The sequence below is a fragment of the Ambystoma mexicanum genome, chromosome 9, assembly GCF_040938575.1.
Source record: "Ambystoma mexicanum isolate Mex_15411 chromosome 9, UKY_AmexF1_1, whole genome shotgun sequence".
Taxonomy (NCBI): Eukaryota; Metazoa; Chordata; class Amphibia; order Caudata; family Ambystomatidae; genus Ambystoma; species Ambystoma mexicanum.
Window position 1 is genome coordinate 538,399,754 of NC_090931.1, and position 19,531 is coordinate 538,419,284.

The following is a 19,531-nucleotide window of genomic DNA, read 5'->3' on the forward strand; positions in this document are numbered from 1 at the left end:
TACTAGAGAAGGTACCCTTGATGTCTTGAATTCTACCATATAACTCTGTGGTCGAGTGTGAACGAATTGGGAGGGAATGCTTCCGGCTTGGTGGATGGGTTTATTCTCAGAAGTTGTGCTCAAAATGCACCTTCTAAAGGGTCTCTGGAAATAGTGTAGAAGAATTTACAAAGTATTGTTAGCACAGCCAATAGAAAAGGTGCTACACTAACTTGTACTTTATTGGCATGGCGATTCTATCAACTGGGCACCCGGTTTCAATCTGCTCGACCAGGGTTTTGGCATACTACTGATCATACTTTATTTTGATGACCAAATCAGTGGTGTAATTTTTCAGCGAGATGGCGGATTAAGAGCAATCGGTACACACGTCCCTCAAACGATCCTCCAACATGCGCCCAGATACCTCTGGGTGTGGAGCGCTTCATAAACAAACAGTACCTCTACAGACTTGTTTATTTAGGGTATGGTGCCTTTAGGTATACAAGCCCTCAGAAAACTCCTTTTACCTCCAACATGGTTCAGTAGATCAGTGCAAATCAGAAGCCAATATCATAGGTAGGACACATTTCTAATAGAATAACACACCACAATGAAGGCTTCATGAATAATTTATTCCATTTGAATTTTTTTTTTAAAAAGTATAAACCTTTTCATTTCCTCAATCACAATTTGTACAACTCTTGTTTATGGCATTCGGCAGCAATAGTGTTTGTTCCTTATTTGCTTTAATTTCTGTTATGGTTAAAAATAAAATACTAAGAAAAGACAACTTGGACAAAAGAATGTCACTTTTGATTAAAAAGTAAAACTCCCCTAGATAAATTACCTTGCTGTTTTGAACAGGTTTCAGATGTTCACATTTTTTAATTTAAACCCAAACTGCCATTATAAACCCCCCAAATCTTTTTATTACAAATAGCTCTGAAAAATGTAAGAAAATGCATTCTGAATCCAATTCAGTTATTCTCCCCACCACTGTAAATTAAGTTACAAGACCTGAAAGAAAACCATCTAATTTAAGGCATTCTGTACAGCAAAAGCTTGGGGTATTAAACCTCTCAGGAAGAAAGACAGATTGGAAAATCTAAGCATATGCCTCACTATATGCATTTCCCCCAGGTAATATGTGAACAGCATACTTCATCCACTCAAGGAAAACCCATACCAGGCAATAAAGTGACTCTTTTCAACATTATATACATTATATGAACAGACTTGGTATGCTATGCCATATTAATGTGTAATATAAGATGCTTCTTAAGAATATTCGCTGTTAATTTCATAACCTTTAAAATAAGAATGCTAGTGCTTAACTAGAGATAATGAACAGACTTGTGGTAATGCATTTAGTAAATGCTATACAAGGTGAATGTAATACATTTATGTTACTTGTTATTGAAGTAGGACTATTTCTGAACAGTACCTCTGATTCAGCTGCTTTGTGGAGTGCAATCCATTGATTTTGCCCTGTTCCGGGCTGAACTTTCGTTTGGAGATATATATATATATATATATATATATATAGTTTGAATAATTAAGAGACCACAATTTTAGTCTTTAAAATCCATCTGAATACCATAGGGAAAACCAAGATTACGCACAAGTTGTCCTGTACTGCAATATTAACAGGAACGTTACATTCATAGATACCTTATCAATCAATTAAGGTCAAATTACTTTACAGTTAAATTAAGCTTTGTGTGAATTGCCATCTTGCTGCTGTTTTTTTAAGCCAATTTAAAGTCTTTGGTTGCATGTATTTTACTTTTGTTTAATACTGCAAGTGCATATGCCTCCCCAATGCATCTCATTTCTCTGGATGAAATATAATTAGAACATTAAAATATAGGCATAAACCTCCAAGTATCGAATAGTGAAAGATGTCATTTCTCAAAGCATTCTTCAACTTGATAATTATGCTTGTTTGTGATCTAAGGCAAGCTTTGAGGTTTATTACGTGCGATCACAAAGTAAATAGTTGAATATTGCTTAGAGTCCAATTCACTGCAACAATAAACGTTTCTTTGAGCAGGTACAGTGCTACACTGAAAACCATGGATACTGTGTTAACACTAAAATTGTTCTTAGTGGTACATGGCTGCTATCAGTTGTAATATTGATCAGGCAAACAAAAACCTCACATAATGGCTAGTGTTCCAAATAAAACTCCACAAGCAGTCACTAAATATTTTCACTCAATCGCAATCTATCACTATCTTTTGGCTAATACAAGGGAATATTTGCTTAATATGAGCAAATCTTCTACTCGACTCAGGTTTTGAAATAGTCTTCAAAATCCAAATGGATACAAATGTAGAAGCACACAAAGTGATGTGCTTTAGCAGCACTAAATTCCAGTAACACTTGGCTAAAACCCAGAAAGGGAAAAAAATGAGGCTTCCCACTTTAACAGTTGCAGAGATGTGTGTGTGTGTGTGTTGGGGGGCGGGTTATAAGCAAGGTAAACTTAACAACCCCATTATAACTTTTGTCAATTTCTGAATATGCACTTGCACAATTCATTTTCATATTTTTTCCTGCCCATCTTTGTAGCACAACACAATTGCAAGTCAATTTTGATAAACTGAATGGAAAATTCCAGACACAATACAAAGGAGTTAAACACTTCTGCAATAGGCATTCCTCCTTGTATAGCAATGCATTTATTATTCAAAACCTAAAGGCATTTTCTTAGTTTATGAAGGATGTAATCAGTGTTGGATATTCAAAATAAGTTAGAAAGAGGATGTCATGATAGGATCACTATACACTAATTTCAACTCCAAGTCTGATGCTGAAGGGGCAGGGCGCCTGCACTTCTACTCTAGCAAAACCGATCAGTCCCCGATAGTCCTAAAAATCATGTTTCTAATTTTCAAATAACTAATCGCAACATAGAATAAGATGTTCCAGTTGTGCAGAAAATGACACATTTGAAGATGACCTGATGCCTATGCTAAACTGAAAGAAAAAGTCTACATACTTCTGAAAGCATTCCTATTAAAGAAGCACCAATTTATATTAGCTTTCCCACCTGTCTTTCGAATGAAAGCGGCACCAGAAAACGATTGTAGTACAAAATATGCCAACTTAATCGAAAATTAATTTAAAAAAAAAAGAAAATTGTGCCTTAAGGGATCTTCTGGTTCTTTGAACTTTAATATCAAAATATGCCGACTTTCAGATTGCACCAATATCATTTTGAAGAAATGACTGAAAACGTCACCAATTGTACATATTCTTTATACAAAAAGTTTACTAATATCTTATATATACAATTCGAAGCTAAGCATTTTTCATATGAAAGTGATACTTTTCAGGTCAATATTTTGTATTTACAAAACCCGAATTTCAGTGAACAATACTGAATTACGTTTTGTGAATACAAGCTTATCTTTTCGGAGCATTATCGGTTACTACACACATAAGGGAGAGTCAGAGGATCGCTCCGTGACTACAGTGGACTAATCCAATATTTAATAAGTTAAGGAAAACATTTCCTTCACAAATGAAATAAAATATGAATACCACGATTCACTTAGAGAATCTATTTACACAACTCTTTAATTAAAAACACACCAATGTTTGAAATTCCAGATTGACAGGTTTTGCCTTTGTAAAAGGCCAAGAGCTGAACTAAATGCCAACCCTTCAGGAGATTGTTTTCTGGCAATGTTTTAAAGTGTTTGCTCCTTTCAGTTTTAAAGAAAATCATCTCCAACTAGGTCTTATATTAAGGTCTTAAATTAAAGATCTCTTATCTACAACTTTGGGTACTGGTGATTATTTAGGCAACACCACGCCATATGTCAGTGGATACAGAGAAGGTCACAAGTAGTGTCAGCCCTAAACCATATTACAAATTTAAATTGAGGAGTTTATGGTATTTTCACTATGATTTTAAACCACCTACAATATCATCTACATATTGCCTTTATGTTGCTTGTTTTGTAAAGGTGTGATATAAAATGCTGTAAGATTCGGTACCATTTCAATGTATAAACACAGTGAACTTCATTACTGTACATGTACTCTGCAACTACAGCTTAGCTGTAAATCCCCCACACACAATGGTATGGACAAATAACCCCTCTATCCCCATTAAACTGTACATCAAGACAATACAAATTTACCGTCCCTTCCCACCCCTTACAAAAAAATAATACTCTAAAAGCAACCTACTGCAACTTTTAATTAAGACGGTTACATATATTTTAGACCAATTGCTTTAAAGCAAGAAGGCAGTATAAACCTTCTAGGAATTTATTTTTATAAAAGGTTAAGAAATATAAGACAATTTTATACATTTAAAAACTTACAATAAATAAGAGATGCAGGCATTTTTTGTGTGAATATTGATAATAGGTATTCTAGCCCAATACAACGACGAGGTGTTGTTAAGCCATGTGTTGAAACGCCTGTACATAGTCTTTTCCTTTTCCCCAATGCTTTTGTGTGACCGGGTACCACAGCTCATTACTTTCACAAAAAGTGAATACAGAAAACACGTGTTGCTGTTAAAGATGGTCGATTATAATTTGTCTTCTCAATCTTCCATCTTGAATAATGTTTCCGGTAGTCCATGTATTTCATGAAAACAACGTGGGCCACAGATCCCAAGGTCAACGATATTTGCTCAGGTAAAAAGAATGTATACCCCATCACAAATAATTTGCACGGCAACGATATGTCCTGCACTAAAAATCCCTTTCCTTGTCCTTTTGTTGTACAGATGAGCTGCAGGTCACAGCATGTTCATGACAAAGTTGTACAACTGATTCAGCACCACAAAATGAACTGGTAGACACGATCGTCTGTCCTGGGTAGCAGGATCACAGGTTAGCCAGGAGAGTGCATTATACTGTTCCAAAACAAACCTGCAGGTGAAGAAATATTAAAAATGTAAGAACATTGGAGTGCTAACTTGTAAACAAAGCAAACAAATAATGGGAACATGGCCTTCAATAATCAACTAAATGCATCAAGTCAAGATTTCTGCATTTCAAAATCCATTTTCAGAGAGCAGCAAAATAACTTAGATAAAGTGGTTTTATACAAGAAATAGGAAACTAGTTATAGCATCCAAAAGGTTTATATAAAATGTAATACTTCATTCAAGTTTTGCAAAGATTGGTTAATTCAAACTTAGGGTGGCTGTCAGGTGAGTGAAATCAAACAAAGGAGATTCAAGAGGTTTTTATTTTATGCAGGGTCTATGCAAAAAGGCAAAACAGGTTTTTTTAAATGTCAAACAATGATTTTGCGTGGCAGAAAAAAACTCTGGTAATAACTTGGGGAAAAAAATATGTCCAAAAGTTGTGTGTGGGCACTTCATAATTTTTTAAGTTATATAAATGAATTGAAGCTTGGAAAAGAAAGACCGTTTTGGAAACAACTATGGAAAAATTGACAGCTGCCTCACAAAATAGTTCAGGTGACCATGTATACAGATGAACTAATATTAGGGGCACCTCTGTGATGAGCCATCTAAATGGGAGATTGCTCTGTAAGGCAAGTTATCGGTTCCATGTCCCTGCGTCGACACATTCCAACCCCCCCCCCAAAGTAATTTTTCGGCAGAAATGACTTCGAATAAACTCATTGTTTTTTATTTTGCCCCCCATACAAACCCCCATTTTATTTTCCCTATACTCTTACCCCCTACTCCAAATCCTTTCCCACCCATTTGAGCCTTTTACCCCCCCCCCTTATATATTGCGATTAGTTTTTCGAAGTACTTCAGCAAAAATTACGTTGAAATAAATCAGTCTGTAAAACAATACGATACAGAGTTATTAGTTTGTTCAGTCTCCCAGTCAGGAACCGGTATATCAGAACAGGGTCAGCCGAAGATCTGGGATCAAAAATGCTTCCGGGAGAGCAGGGATACACTAAGGCTGGAGAAGGATGGGTGGACAGGTGGGACTTTCGTTATGCGGGATGTAATGCATCATTATGGTCACAGTACATCTGGCAGTCACTGGACAGAGGAAGGTGGGGAGAATCCAGGGCCATCAAGCCAAAAGCTCAGATTGGCCTTCTGAACAAATGCAGGGCAACAATGGTCCGCAGGAGTATAATAGGGCCAGAAGGGGTTATCTTCAGGAAAGGCAGGGAAGGGCCTGGAGGCAGCACCAAACATAGGGACAAATGGAATACAGAAAAGCGAGAGGCCATCTTAAGCAGAGGCATTGAGAAGCGAAGCCCCTTAATGGGAGCTGGTGGAGGAACCAATCTACCGAAGCGGAACCAGGAGAGAACTAGAATAATCCAGTGGGAACTAAGGGGAGGAGCAGAAACACAATCGTAAATCTGGGGATGGTAATCAAGCATCAAAGATGGACTCCTTGTTTAAAAATGTCCCTTGCTCCACAAGGCAAAGAGCCCGAAGACTACTACTGGGCATACTAGAAACAAGGAACACAAAAAGGAGGCCGAAAATAAGACCATCTGAGGAAAAAGCCAAGCATTCCTGAACCACTAAAAAAGCAACCATTGAGCAGAGTACAGGACGATTGTCTTTTTGGCCTAAACACAGTCAATCATGTGAGAAACCTGAAGTCATTTCCCTAGCTAGTCGCTGGGGGATGTGTCATCCAGGTGGTCAGGACACGGCCATCACTAATCGATCCAGTTCCTGGGGGTGGACCAGTGAGGGAGAATCACCTGGATGGAGGGGTCCTCGGGGAGTGGGAGACAGACACGGTATCCCCTTCCTTCAACGCCTTTTCCCCATCCTACCACGTAGGACATTCAAAACCACTGCCCCCCGCCCCTTTCCAACACAAACACTTTCACACGACCTGCCAGAGAATGGACTAACACCAGAGCCGTTTACCTGACATGTCCCAAGACAATAGGCAGGCAGGCAGGCAGGCACACACACACACACACACGACAGCCCTTTCCCTTCCCCACAGGGATAAAAGGTGGAGCAAGACAGCACAGTACAAGCAAGGCAGACCGCACAACGAAACAGCTACCCAGGCCCCAGAGTTCAAGAGGAGGAGAAAGGCAGCGACTATCAAGAGGGTGACCAGAAGAGACACAACCTTCTCCTTTTTCATGCAGGCCCACAAAACTTCTGCCGAAGGAATCGTAAAACAGAGGACAATACCCCAAGTTTTCTGCAACAGATGTTAACAGGACTCGGTGTCGACGCTGATAAGCTGTAGCGAGGGAAACTCCTGCTACTGTGGTACCGGCCTCGACTCCAGTTATGGGGAAAGCCAAGCGGTTCATCACAGCCGGTGAGTCGAGGGACGAGTCGATAAGAGCTGGGCTGTGGTGAATGAAAGATGAAGTGGCAAGTTGAACCAAGTTCAAGGAACTGTAAAAGTGTTGAGGGGAGGCCAGCTGCAGAGGTAACCGGCGCCACGTGGGTGCTAACTCGAGATACCCGGGTCGATCCCAGTCTAAATGAAACTACAGATACCAGATGGCTGAAGGAGCGCAGCCAAGATAGGTCAAAGTGGTTATACAGGACATCTAGCAAAATCCCTGTACAGTCAAAAGCCTTTGACCTAGAGAACTGTGAGAAAGCAAGGGAAGTGAATCCCGCAAACATTGAAAAGGAACGTGAATGTGAAGTTGGCAAGAGTAAACCCGGAAGAGGGATGACGACGAAAAGGAGGCAAAAGTCCCAAACAAGTGTGTTGACAAACATGAACCCGGTCGAGGGATGTCCATTGGAACGGTTTAAAAAGACATTAAGAATTGAGAAGGAACGAAAAGCCACAAGTGAACCCTCGTGGAGGGAGGCTGAAAGTAAAGAGGGGTCAGCACCCGGAAGAGGGGGACCCAGGCTTGAAAAATCCTCACCCCAAGTGAAACCAGGAAACAAACTTTAGTTTTGTTGAAAGAACTTTTTGTTTTGTTATTTGAATACATCAGGCCCTCAAAGGCAAGAGACATTCAAGAGAAACTAGACTTGGCCATCGACGGTCCTGAGAGCTGCAAGTGGAACTGTCATGCTGGAGAAGCTTGAGAGTGTGCTGTGCACCAAGACCCCACCTTACCCCATGCTTAAAACTTAAACCGCATCCTGACATTATTTGTGAACCATTATCTTGAAAACCATCCCACACTAACTAAAAGGCAAGTTAAAACGGCTCTATATTTGCACACAACACTAGTGTCCAAATGGGACATCTACCAACAAACTGCTTTGAACTAAACCATTACATAGGTTAAAGTGGGGGAAAACAATACAAGATGATATCTAGTCTTAATTTTATAAAGGCACACCAGCTCACTGCAGAACTAGCTTAAGTTGCCTAACCTTATCCCAAGAACAATTGCCAATTAATATCAGGCAGGTACACAGTTTTGGAAACTCAGAGTGAAGGTAAAAGTTCTTCAATAGGGTTAAAAGGCTCAATACAATAGTCAAGCATGGTTAGAATGAGAATATATTAGATGGCACTAACAGGTTTTTCATTAAAGGAGGAAGACTGCAACCAATTCCAAGAGTCGAAGGGAGGCCCAGTCAAGATTTCTGTACCCAGGTTCCACCACCAAAGTTAAGGCATAGGTGGCTGCAAGAAAGAAATGTATGCCCCTTTGTTTATAATAGGAATTAAGGTGGGAGGGCAAACAAAAATTGATAGGGCCAGGAGGACCCCAGGAACTTTGACCAAGACAATCAATGACTCCAGGTAAGCCTAAGCCGTTGGGAATGACTGCTCACACTGTTGGTTGTGGGCTTGTCCATGAGTTGCAGGTGCATAGGGGGTTTTTACAGCTCCATACGGAGAGTCAGCGGTTAAGGATAATACCAGGCGCTGGACCTGAATCTTTCTATGATGAAGGACTTTTGCTTTGGCACTCACAAAGAGGGAGGACCAAGACAACCAAGCAGCCAAGAACAGTCTTGGTGACCCAGCAAAGGCCTACAGGGAACAGTGCAGGACAAAGTACTTCAGTTGCAGCATCAGTCTGGTGTAGAGCAGGGGAGCAATGAAGTCAGATTCCCAACATGGTTACACAGCATTGGAGGCTGGCTACCGGAGGTCTAGGCATAGAAGAGTCCCCACTTAGAATGATGCAGAACAGCTAAAGGCCCACAGCTTCCAAGAGGACTTCACCTTACAGGTTTTGGCAACGGTTTATCGCAGAAGCTTCCAGTGTTGCACTACAGTTTCTTGTGCTGCAGACTCTGGTGGTTAACTTGGGGAAAATGGCTCCAGATGCGCGGCCCACCTCTCAAAGGGCCTGCAACATCCAAACTAAGTAGATATCCCATCCTGGATTGCCACTTAGCTGTATTTGTGGCTTAACTCTGGTTTGGATGTTTATTGGGATGCATGCAATCCCTTACCCAACCCAGGCCAGTTCTCAAGCACACAGAAGATGTTCTTAAGCTCTGGCCAGAGCCTGTGGAAGAGCACAATCATATATGACCATTTCCTATACTTGTTAGAGGGTGTGGGAGCCCCTCTAAGGAGAACGGACATGGGTCAAATACCCTGTTCCAGGGGATTTCTCCCACTCAGGAGGGTCTACAACCACGATTTAGCTCAAGAGGAGAATTGCCTAGCATTTCGATGCTGGACTGCCCAAGTGGGTGGGACCAGACTAGCTAATTAATATTCACCTCTGTAAAAGGTATAGTGAGGTAAAACGTGGTTGTAGACCGTCCAGAGTGGTCACCTTCGCATAGAACAGGTTATTTAGCCCTGATCTTTTTCGGTAGAGGGGCTCCCAGACCTTTTTGTGCATTTTCTACTCTTGGCCAGCAAGAACACTGCCAAGAAAACTAGTAGGTCAGGGCCAGGACAAAAAACAAAGATAGGATTGCACATAAAGGGGAAGGGCGGTAGGGAGAGCGCGGGAGGGTGGATAGGAGAGGGCGAGAAAACATACACCCCCTTTCTTTTTAGGGATGTTTCCTCTATTCCACATGCTTTAATGGCATATTGTCCCACTCTTCCTCAACCTCTTGATAGATCTATGGATACACCAACATCTCACTAAGAATAGTGTATTGACAACTGGGACGAGGCAGTGAACAGCGATGATTGTTGGGGAGTCCCCCAGCAGCTTTGCTGGATTTTTGGGGCTTATTTTATTCTCGCCTGCTAAGAGTGAGATTCTTTTGCTCCCACTCTTAGACATGATTTGAGGTGTTCCTTTAACTTTCCATGTGTTTTATGGGCTATGGGGTCTTTTACTCCATAGGGTCTCATGTGTTTTTTGATGTGGGTTACACTGCACCCTCCGTGCCGTAACCCAGGGGTGTCGTAGCGACCCCCCCATCATAGACTCCATACCCTGGGACTGACTACTGTCTCCCAGGGCATGTAAAGTCACCATTGGCTTTGCTAGTCCCAAATTATTAACAGAAACCAGTACAAACCATCATATTGTGGACGTACTGGTCGGGGAAATTCGATTGCCCCGGGGTCTGTTGTTCGGGGGGCACGTCTCCGTCCCCCCTGATCGAGTTTTGGCTGGTGGCAGTGGATACTACTTTTTATATTCGACCGCGAATATATCTCTATGGGATTTTCCCATCGTTCGAGGCTACCAACTTTAATGATTTAATTCTTATAGCCTCGAACATACCGCCGGTTTATTTAATTAATATTAATTCACCGGTTGGTATTTTTTGCCAGAACTCGATTCTAAAATGGCGTTTGTGTTCTCTTCTGTGACTCCAACCCAAGTCGAGCCCTTTGTTCTACTTTTTGGCAGGCTTCTCCACAGAAGCCTCCAAAAGTGGTGCCACTCTGTCTGGGTACCACAGGGGGTGTGGGAGGGGGTTTAGGCAACCTGGACTGAGTTACCTTGGTAATTCAAGTCGCACTCTTGTGTGATTGGCCCAAGTGGTGAGCCGGCCGGCTCATCACTTAGCATGTTTGATTGACAGCTCGGCTGAGTGAATGGGGGTGTGCTGCATAAAAGCAGGGCTTGGGGACTGGAACTTCAGAAGTCGCCACAGGACCTAAGAATCCGAGGAGGGAGAATCTGAGCCGACCTGCAATGACGACACCACTGGTGAAGCCCTGCTGAACCGTCTCACCACTTTTCCCCGACGACAGAGGAGATCTCCAGTCTGGAGAGTCTTCTTCCTTTGACTGGTGGGGATAACCAGTTTCGCCTTCTTTTCACCTTCCTGGAGCATCTCGTGGCCGCCTTGCCCGGGCCAAGCACCCCGGCAACCGGAATACCACGGTTTACCACTATTGCAAAGAGAAGGGTAGTGTCTTTTAACCGGAGAACTCCGCGGCTGGTTTCTTCCCTGGCAGTGCAACGACCTTCATCTTTCCTCCACGGCGAGAACTCTTCTTCCTCTGGAAGAAACACCGACTTGCACCCGCTGCCAGGAACAACTGTCCCCGCTGGAGCTTCCTTCACACTTAAGGGTCTGTGTCCCGCCTGGCTTCCCTTGCGACAGATCGTTTGGGGTGACAGTAAAGCCTCGACTTTCTAACCTGGGCTAGCCTGGGACAACCTAGCTAACTTTTCCGGTCTTGAATTTCATCCTTTTTGTGCGAACTATCTACAAGACTCTTTGGGCATAACCCCACTGTGTGAACCTGGACCCCTTCTGTTTGCTCTCTCCAAGAGTGGGCCTTGCAATTGACTTCCTTGCTCTCCAGTAGAACTCTGCCTATCCTGCCTTACTGTGGTTCTTGGTAAAAGTATTGACACTTGTGTGCTTCCGTAACCCTGCCTTTTTCCTCCCTTTCTTTACAACTTATTAGAGTGTCATCTTATGTTAAGCGCTCACCTCTGTCTGAAAATAAGTGGTGTTTCTCACTAAAACTTGTCTAATAAGTGAATAGGGTTGTATATATATATATGATAGTGACTGTGCGCTGAATTTACTCACCTCGTTTGTGCTAGTGTAAATTACCAGTGTGTTTTTAAATAAATAATTATATACTTTTACACCAAAGCTCTGGTCAGTGTTTGTTTGTGCTACTGTGTCTCTGTACCTTTTGTGTATACTCTGCATACTGCCTAACTCTTCTTGAGGGAAGTCTGACTGCTCAGCCACAGCTACCAAGTGAATCTGTGTGGTACAGACTGCTACCAAGTGGGTTTACTGCCAAACACCTGTAGTCTTAAATCTTTTGCAGTGGTCCCTAAGGGAACTGAAAAGGTTTCTGCCTAACAATGATCACTCCTAATGAAGTTCAATATCCACTTCCTCAACCCCATTTTAGAAATGATCTCCTCGCCACAGACGAGAAAGAGCAGCCAGAGCAATGAAGATCAACAAGACTGGGCAAACAACAAAGCGGTCTAGTTGTTGAAAATGTATAATCTGTCTGGAATATATATATATATTTTTTTACATCTTTTTATTGCCATTTTGCATAAGTGAACAACTTTAACCAATCCAACATAAAGCTGCATCATGGACTATCCCCCCACAAATCCCCTCCAACCCACATGCGGTTCCGAACAAGCTCAGCAACCACTTTTTCTTATTCACTATTCGATACCCAAAATACGTAATTTACGGGGGCAATAGGATTCCCTATAGTCATCTTGTAAAAAGGCCATCACAGTATCCCAATTCCTTCGTGAACCTCGCCTGGTCCCCTTGCAGTGCATATGTAATACTTTCCAAAGAGACAAAGTTCTGAACCTTAACCAGCTAGGGTTGTTCATGTGGTGGGTTTGTGGATTTCCACTTTTGTGCTATAACCAGGAGCACCACTAAACTCAAAATGGCATATGCGTTCCATCTGTATTTCAGCCCCCGATCTAATGTCCTAATCTCCATTGCATAGAAGGCTTTCTTTGGGGTCCCTGGTAATTCATTCAACAAATATCGATTGAATATGCATATTAATAGTCTTCCAGAACAGCCTCAGTTTCGGACAGCACCACCATACATGCATCCAGTCCCCAATCTCCACACATTCTCTCCAACAATTCTGGGAGGAGGAGAAGGTCATTTGATGGAGGCGTTTCAGCATGTAATGCCATTGAGCCACCAATTTATACCAGAACTCCCTAATTTGTATGGCACATATTAGTTTGGGTATATTCCCAGAGAGGTTCCCATTCTTCTTCGGGAATCTGTTCACCTAGGGCGTTTTCCAATCTAACCTTGTAGTTGGTCTGTAGTGGGCTCTGCGTCAAGCAAACCTTTATAAAGATTGGAAACCAAATGCCTGTTGCCCGGGTCCATGACCAGGAATCCTAAGAACAGCGCGAGAGGCCTAAAAGCTGCTTCTCCATTAGGTGGGGCGATAAACCCCCTTGTCACTACAAGGTTGGAAGTATTTTAGCCCATCTCCCTCCTTTAACACCTACTCTTTCCGACACTGGGTAAAGGATTTCATTTCGGCTCCTTGATACATGTCCCTTAGTTTTGAACATCCTGCCAACGTCCTACTGGAAAAGGATCCCCTCGTCTGCCCTGAGGTGAATTGGGGGTTACGAAATGGTGATAGGGACGGAAAGGTGGCGTTGTGTAAGCGTGTGGCTGCCTTGTCCCACGTCTTCCACTAATTTCGCGATTGCACTTTTGTGCATGTTCGGTCTGATCTGTGCAGTAACACTTTCTCGTCCAGCGGAGCCCCAACAACTGCCCTATCCATTTGTATACACCTTTTCCCGGAACCCGCCGCCCACCAGTCTTTGATCACCCTAAGCTGAGACACCCAATAATACCTTTGAAAGTCCGGGAGGCCCAATCCGTCCTGCATGTGTTGGCCATTAAAACCTTAAGTGCTGTGTGAGGAGGCCTATTGTTCCAAATGTAATTCGAGAGCAATTTGTTTAGCGCGTGGAAAAAGGATGAGGGGACCGGAATCGGGCGGGATTGGCAGTGATGAAGAATCTATAAAATTACGATTCTAGCGATCGCATTTATCCACCCTATCCATGAGACAGATCATGGGCCCCATTTATGCATCAGCTGTTTAATTTGAGTCATCAGCGTAAGATCATTTGCCCCATAGAGCCCCTTCATCTTTCATGTTACCGAGACCCCAAGAGTTTTATGCCCCATGGTACCCACTTGAATTGAGCCGCTACCCTGGCCTGGCGCAATCCCTCCCTTTTTCGAATGATAAATTCAGGATTTCTGATTTGGAAACATTTACTGTTAAGCATGCATGTGTTGCGATGTTGCCAACAACCGCCTGTAGTAAGGTTTCTGCATCTGTTGATGTCAAGAGCACATCTTCTGCGTAAGCCATTACCTTGTTTTCTTCCCCCACCAAACTGAATACTCTGGATGTCTTGCACCATCCGTAGTTGCACTAGAAAGGGTTCCAGATCTATGGCATACAGCAGGGGGAAGAGGACATCCTTGTTTAGTGCCCCTCCGTAGCGGGATCGCCTGAGATACTTGACCATTAATTAGAAGGCGGGCCACAAGGTTGTGATAATTCGCCCTTATTTTGCTCAGGAATTCACCTCAAAATCCCATTAGCTCCAGGGTGTTAAACAGGAAGGACCATTCCACCCTATTGAAAGCTTTTTCCACGTCCAATGAGAGTAGATTGGTCGTATCCCCTTTCAGTGAAAACCTTTCTATGGAGGTGGCAGGTTCTGCTGATATTCTCATGGGTTTGCCTTTGTTGGATAAAACCTGCTTGGATTATTTTTGAAATGATGTCCTCTATTCTATTTGCAAAGATTTTTGTGTATATTTGTGCATCTACATTTATAAGAGCAATAGGCCGATATGATCCACAATGTGTCTGATCTTTAGCCTGCTTAGGGAAGAGTATCATTTTCGCTTTCTCCATGGTTTGGGTGATAGGGCCACTCTTGCTAAAAGAATTGTAGAGGCGGGCCAGTTTAGGTGCCAGCTTGTGTTGGAAAATCTTGTAGAACGCGTCGGGTAGCCATCCGGGCCTGGTGACTTATTTAGCAGGAAAGTTCTAATCACCTGCAATACTTCCTCTATGATAATGTCCCCCTCGAGAGCTTCGACCTCTAGAAGGAGAATTTTCGGAAGAGGTAGCGATTGAATGGATAGTTTTTGCTTGGAATGATTTATATAACGTGCAGTAAAAGGCTACGAATAGAGCTGTAATTTCAGGAGTGGTAGTTACCTTTGTCCCATGGGGGCCCACTATTCCTTGAATTGTCTGCGTGGCTGTCCTTTGTTTGACATGTCTATCCAAAAGCCTATCGACTTTGCTGGCGTCGACATATTTCTGTTTCAGTTATAGGAAGGCCTTTTCCGCCTTCCTTGCCTGAAGGAGATCCAACCTCCTAAAAGCCTTGTGTAGCTTTCTGCCCGAGTTATTGATCATCCTCACCGTAATCTCCTGCAATTCTTGTTCTACTTCTGTCTCTAAGGCTCATTTCTTTTTGCCGTAATGCCTTCAAGGCTATTAGGTCGACTCCGAGTGTTGTCTTGAAGACGTCCTATCGGGTGTTTTCTGATATTCCCAGGGAGGAGAGGATTTCAAAGTAGTCCCAGATTTTGTTCTCCATCTCGTCTCACATACGAGAGTCCTCTTGTAATTCATTGAGGAACACCCAACTCCAGAGTCTACTCTGGTTTTTCTGTACGTCTAATGTCATTGTAATGGGGGCATGGTCCGACAGTGCTATAGAGTGGACCTCTATCTGTGATATCCTACCTAAGAGTAACTGAAGTCCGTATGTGCTCTATTAGGGAAAATGAATTATTCATGTGCGAGTAATGGGTATAGTCAAGTTCTGTTCCCCGAAGCAATGTCAAGATATCTTTCAGGGCCAACTGTTCCATTTTCTTTTTGACAGTTTGCAAAGGGGGAGCTTGGCCGTATATGGTTTTATTGCTTCCATCTCTCTGGGGGTCCCATGCCAAGTTGAAGTCACCTAAAACTATGACTTGGCCTACACTTAACATCTCCAATTCTGATAAAGCTGTACGTAGAAACCCGTCCTGTCCCGAATTAATCAAGTCTCCTATTCGTATTAAGAGGAAGAGATATCTCCCTTCTTCATCTTCACGCGTGCTTAAAACCTGAACCATTACACCCTTCCTGAAAGCGATCAGTACCCCTGCCACCTTTCGCTGGGCATTTGCTTGGAGCACTAATGGGTACTGCCTAAGTGTCCGCTTATTTCTATTGCTTTGTTTGATGCGTTTCTTCTAATGCCACCAAGGCAGGTTGATGGTGTGCTAGAAGCCTCTCGAGTTTATTCCTTTTGACCGGGGTATTCAACCCCAGTAGGTAGTAGAGTGGCATAGGTGGGGAATAGAGCAATAACTCTACCCTGGAAGCCTAGCCCACTTACCAAATCTATCCAAAAACACCTTAATAATAAACACCCCTTCAGCCTTCCTAACTGCACACTATTAAGCACAGCAAAGTCTAGTATAGCATATGCCTCTCTCACACTATACAGGACTCTCAAACCTAGCTGTGTTTAGAATTGTAATCTTTCACCTGTTAGACATATGCCTCTCTCCCACTATACAGGACTCTCAAACCTAGCTGTGTTTTAGAATTGTAATCTTCGACCTGTGTTTAGAATTGTAATCTTTCACCTGTTAGGCATAGGCCTCTCTCCCATTATACAGGACTCCCAAACCTAGCTGTGTTTAGAATTGTAATCTTTTACCCGTTAGGCATTGGCCTCTCTCCCACTATACAGGACTCTCAAACCTAGCTGGGCTTAGAATAGTAACTCATACCGTGTGTTTAGAATTGTGATCTCTCTACCGACAGGGCGTGGTGCCTTTCGCCCACAGGGCAAAGCTCTCAAATCCAGCTGTTCGCATTGAAATCATTAGTCTACTAATATAGCAACTAGCCACCCTCCAAATCCCACAGTCGGCTCACCGTAGTGAACCTCTTCAAGGAAGACCCATATTAAGGGCAGCCAACGTTAACCCAACGATACAAAACTAACTTCCTGACCTTACTCAAAACACCGACCAAAACAAGTCGGCAATACCAGCTGCTGACCACCAACAGATAGTACCTAAACTTATAGCTGACAATTCCCCTCATCCAGTACTACACCACAAGACCGCCAGACCAAAGTAAAACAAAGACCAAAATAGTCGTCGAGCCAAAATGCCACGCAAACGGCTTGTACCAAGTGGGAGAAAAAGAGCAGAAAGAACCAACACCGGAACAGCAACTAAGACGCGCAACTGCAGAAAATACTCCGAATCACAGGAACGACACTCAAACCGATGCTGAGAAAACAGAAAAATCCCTCTACTTAATGCCATAACTCGCTAACAACCAGTCACCAGACCGAACCAACCCAACGCAAAAATCAGCAACAGCAGACAACCAAACACATCCGCGCAGAAGAAGATCAGACAACACAAGAGATAAAACAATCGATGCAATAACACCCTACATCACCAAATCAAGAGCAACTTCCACTCGACAGCCAAAATCTTTGGAAGAACCACCCGAGGAAAACAAAAACCTAAGACTGAACCTAGAACAACTCTTCGAAGACACAGACGCACCTACACCAATACCTCAAATAGAGATCGACCCTAAAGGAAACACCAACACCAATCATAAAACGACCCAACAATGAAGAACAAATCAAACCACACCTCTAAACTCCACTGCAATCTGTTAAACGCCTCCCAGCCAACTTCAAATGCCTTCAAATAAACAGGAAACAAAAAAGGAGGAGGCCTTGCGATAGCATTCAAAGAACACCTAAAAATAAAAACAGACAACCCTATCAACTGCAAAACCATGGTCATACACCCATTAGCGAACCCAAAAACCAACGTCACATTCATCCTAGTGTACAGATCACCGTCATATGATGCAACCTTCGTCGATAATTTCATAGAAGCCATCACCAACATAGCCATCAAGCATGAACATTTAATTATACTGGGGGATTTCAACATCTGGTTTGAAGCAAGGGACGCCAACTCCCAAAACTCACTGACCGGACAACTGACAACCATGAAACTACGACAGTTGGTCAAAGGAGCGACACACTCGGCAGGACACACTCTCGACACAATCTTCGCCAAGGAAAAACTCACCACCACGGCTCCACCGATACAAATATGGTGGAGCGACCATCTCATCATCCGTTTCATCAGACTAGCAACTCCACTCTGCATCCAGGCCCCCAAACTAACAACCACCACAAAAAGAAACTGAAAAACCGTCAAAACAAGCGACCTGTTCGAACAACTGGAGACGACCAAACCCTCAATTACAGAACTAGAGCTGGTTGACCTAGACAGGAAAGCTGAGCTGCTACGCAAATGGATAGCTGACGCAATCGAAAAGATCGCCCCAGAAAAACCATTCACCCCATGGCAAAATGGTTCACACCACTACTAAGCACCATGAAAAAGAACAAGAAAATGGAGCTGGAATGGAAGAATACAACCCAGAAAAAAAAACTGTTCCAGAAACAAATCCGACAATACATGAAGGAAATACATCGGCCAAAGAAGGCATTATAACGATAGAATCACCAATGTAACAAACTCACAAAAATAAATGTTCATCATCATCATTAAAGAAATGAGAAACCCAGCAGGCTGCGACAACACCCCAACTCCATCAGAGAAACTTTGCAACAATCTGGCAGACCACTTCAAGAACAAAATCAACGACACCCGACAAATCATACAAGATAGACCAACTATAACATCCAACCAAATGAATCTAACAGAACCACAGCATAAACTCCAAAACTATCCAGAAATATCAGCAGAGGCTTTCGTCTTGTTGGTGAAACACAGCAAGAAAGCAGGTTCACCCATGGATCCATGCCTGACTGACATCTACAAATCAATCCTTGCACAAGGAACACCATCAGAATATTACAGATACCTCCTAAATCTCTCAATAGCAACAGGAACGGTACCAAGATCCTTCCAATCAGTATATATCAAACCACTCTTAAAAAACACAAGTGGAGACATGGAAGACCTCTCCAACTACAGGCCAATCTCAAACATTCCCTACCGAGTAAAACTCCTGGAAGCCTACGTATACAAATTAACCCAAGAACCAGTAGAAAAACACTACCTGTTGGACCAAGCACAAGTCTGCTTCAGACCCGCAAGAGGAACAGAAACAACTCTACTATCCATCTGGGATGACCTAAAAACAAACCCGGACCCCGACACAACCTCAGCCCTGATTCTTCTCGACTTCTCAGCAGCCTTTGACACAGTTAGCCATGACACCCTAACCAAAAGACTAGAAGACAAAGGCATAACGGACACAGCACTACTTTGGACTAAATCTTTCCTAGCAGACAGAACAGAAACCGTTTGGTTAAAGCCCTTCAAATCCACACCATGAGTCAACGACTGGAGTACCACAAGGGTCCTCATTATAACCACTGTACTTCAACATCTACCAAACTGCACAAATCAGAATCTTCAAAAAATACATTACATGCTACAACGACGCAGATGACACTCAAATCATATACAAAATCGAAGACAGTCAAGCCGATCACTCAACCCTAATCGAGTGTCTAAAAGAAGTTTTCAATTGGATGAACGCCAACAGCTTAAACATCAACCCGGGAAAGACAAATCATGTTTACATCCAAAAATCAAGAGAACACCTATATTCCATGGCCAACGGAAATGGGA

At 42.8% G+C, this 19,531-nt stretch overlaps 1 protein-coding gene across 1 annotated transcript in view; it reads right to left on the minus strand.

The window, feature by feature from the left end:
* Positions 1-593: 593 nt before the first annotated feature.
* Positions 594-19,531, minus strand: part of MED13 (mediator complex subunit 13) — a 1,760,496-nt gene continuing 1,741,558 nt past the window's right edge. The window contains exon 30 of the mRNA XM_069615091.1: positions 594-4,880. Coding sequence (XP_069471192.1) covers positions 4,748-4,880 — 133 coding nt within the window. The 3' untranslated portion in view covers positions 594-4,747. The remainder of the gene's footprint in view (positions 4,881-19,531) is intronic.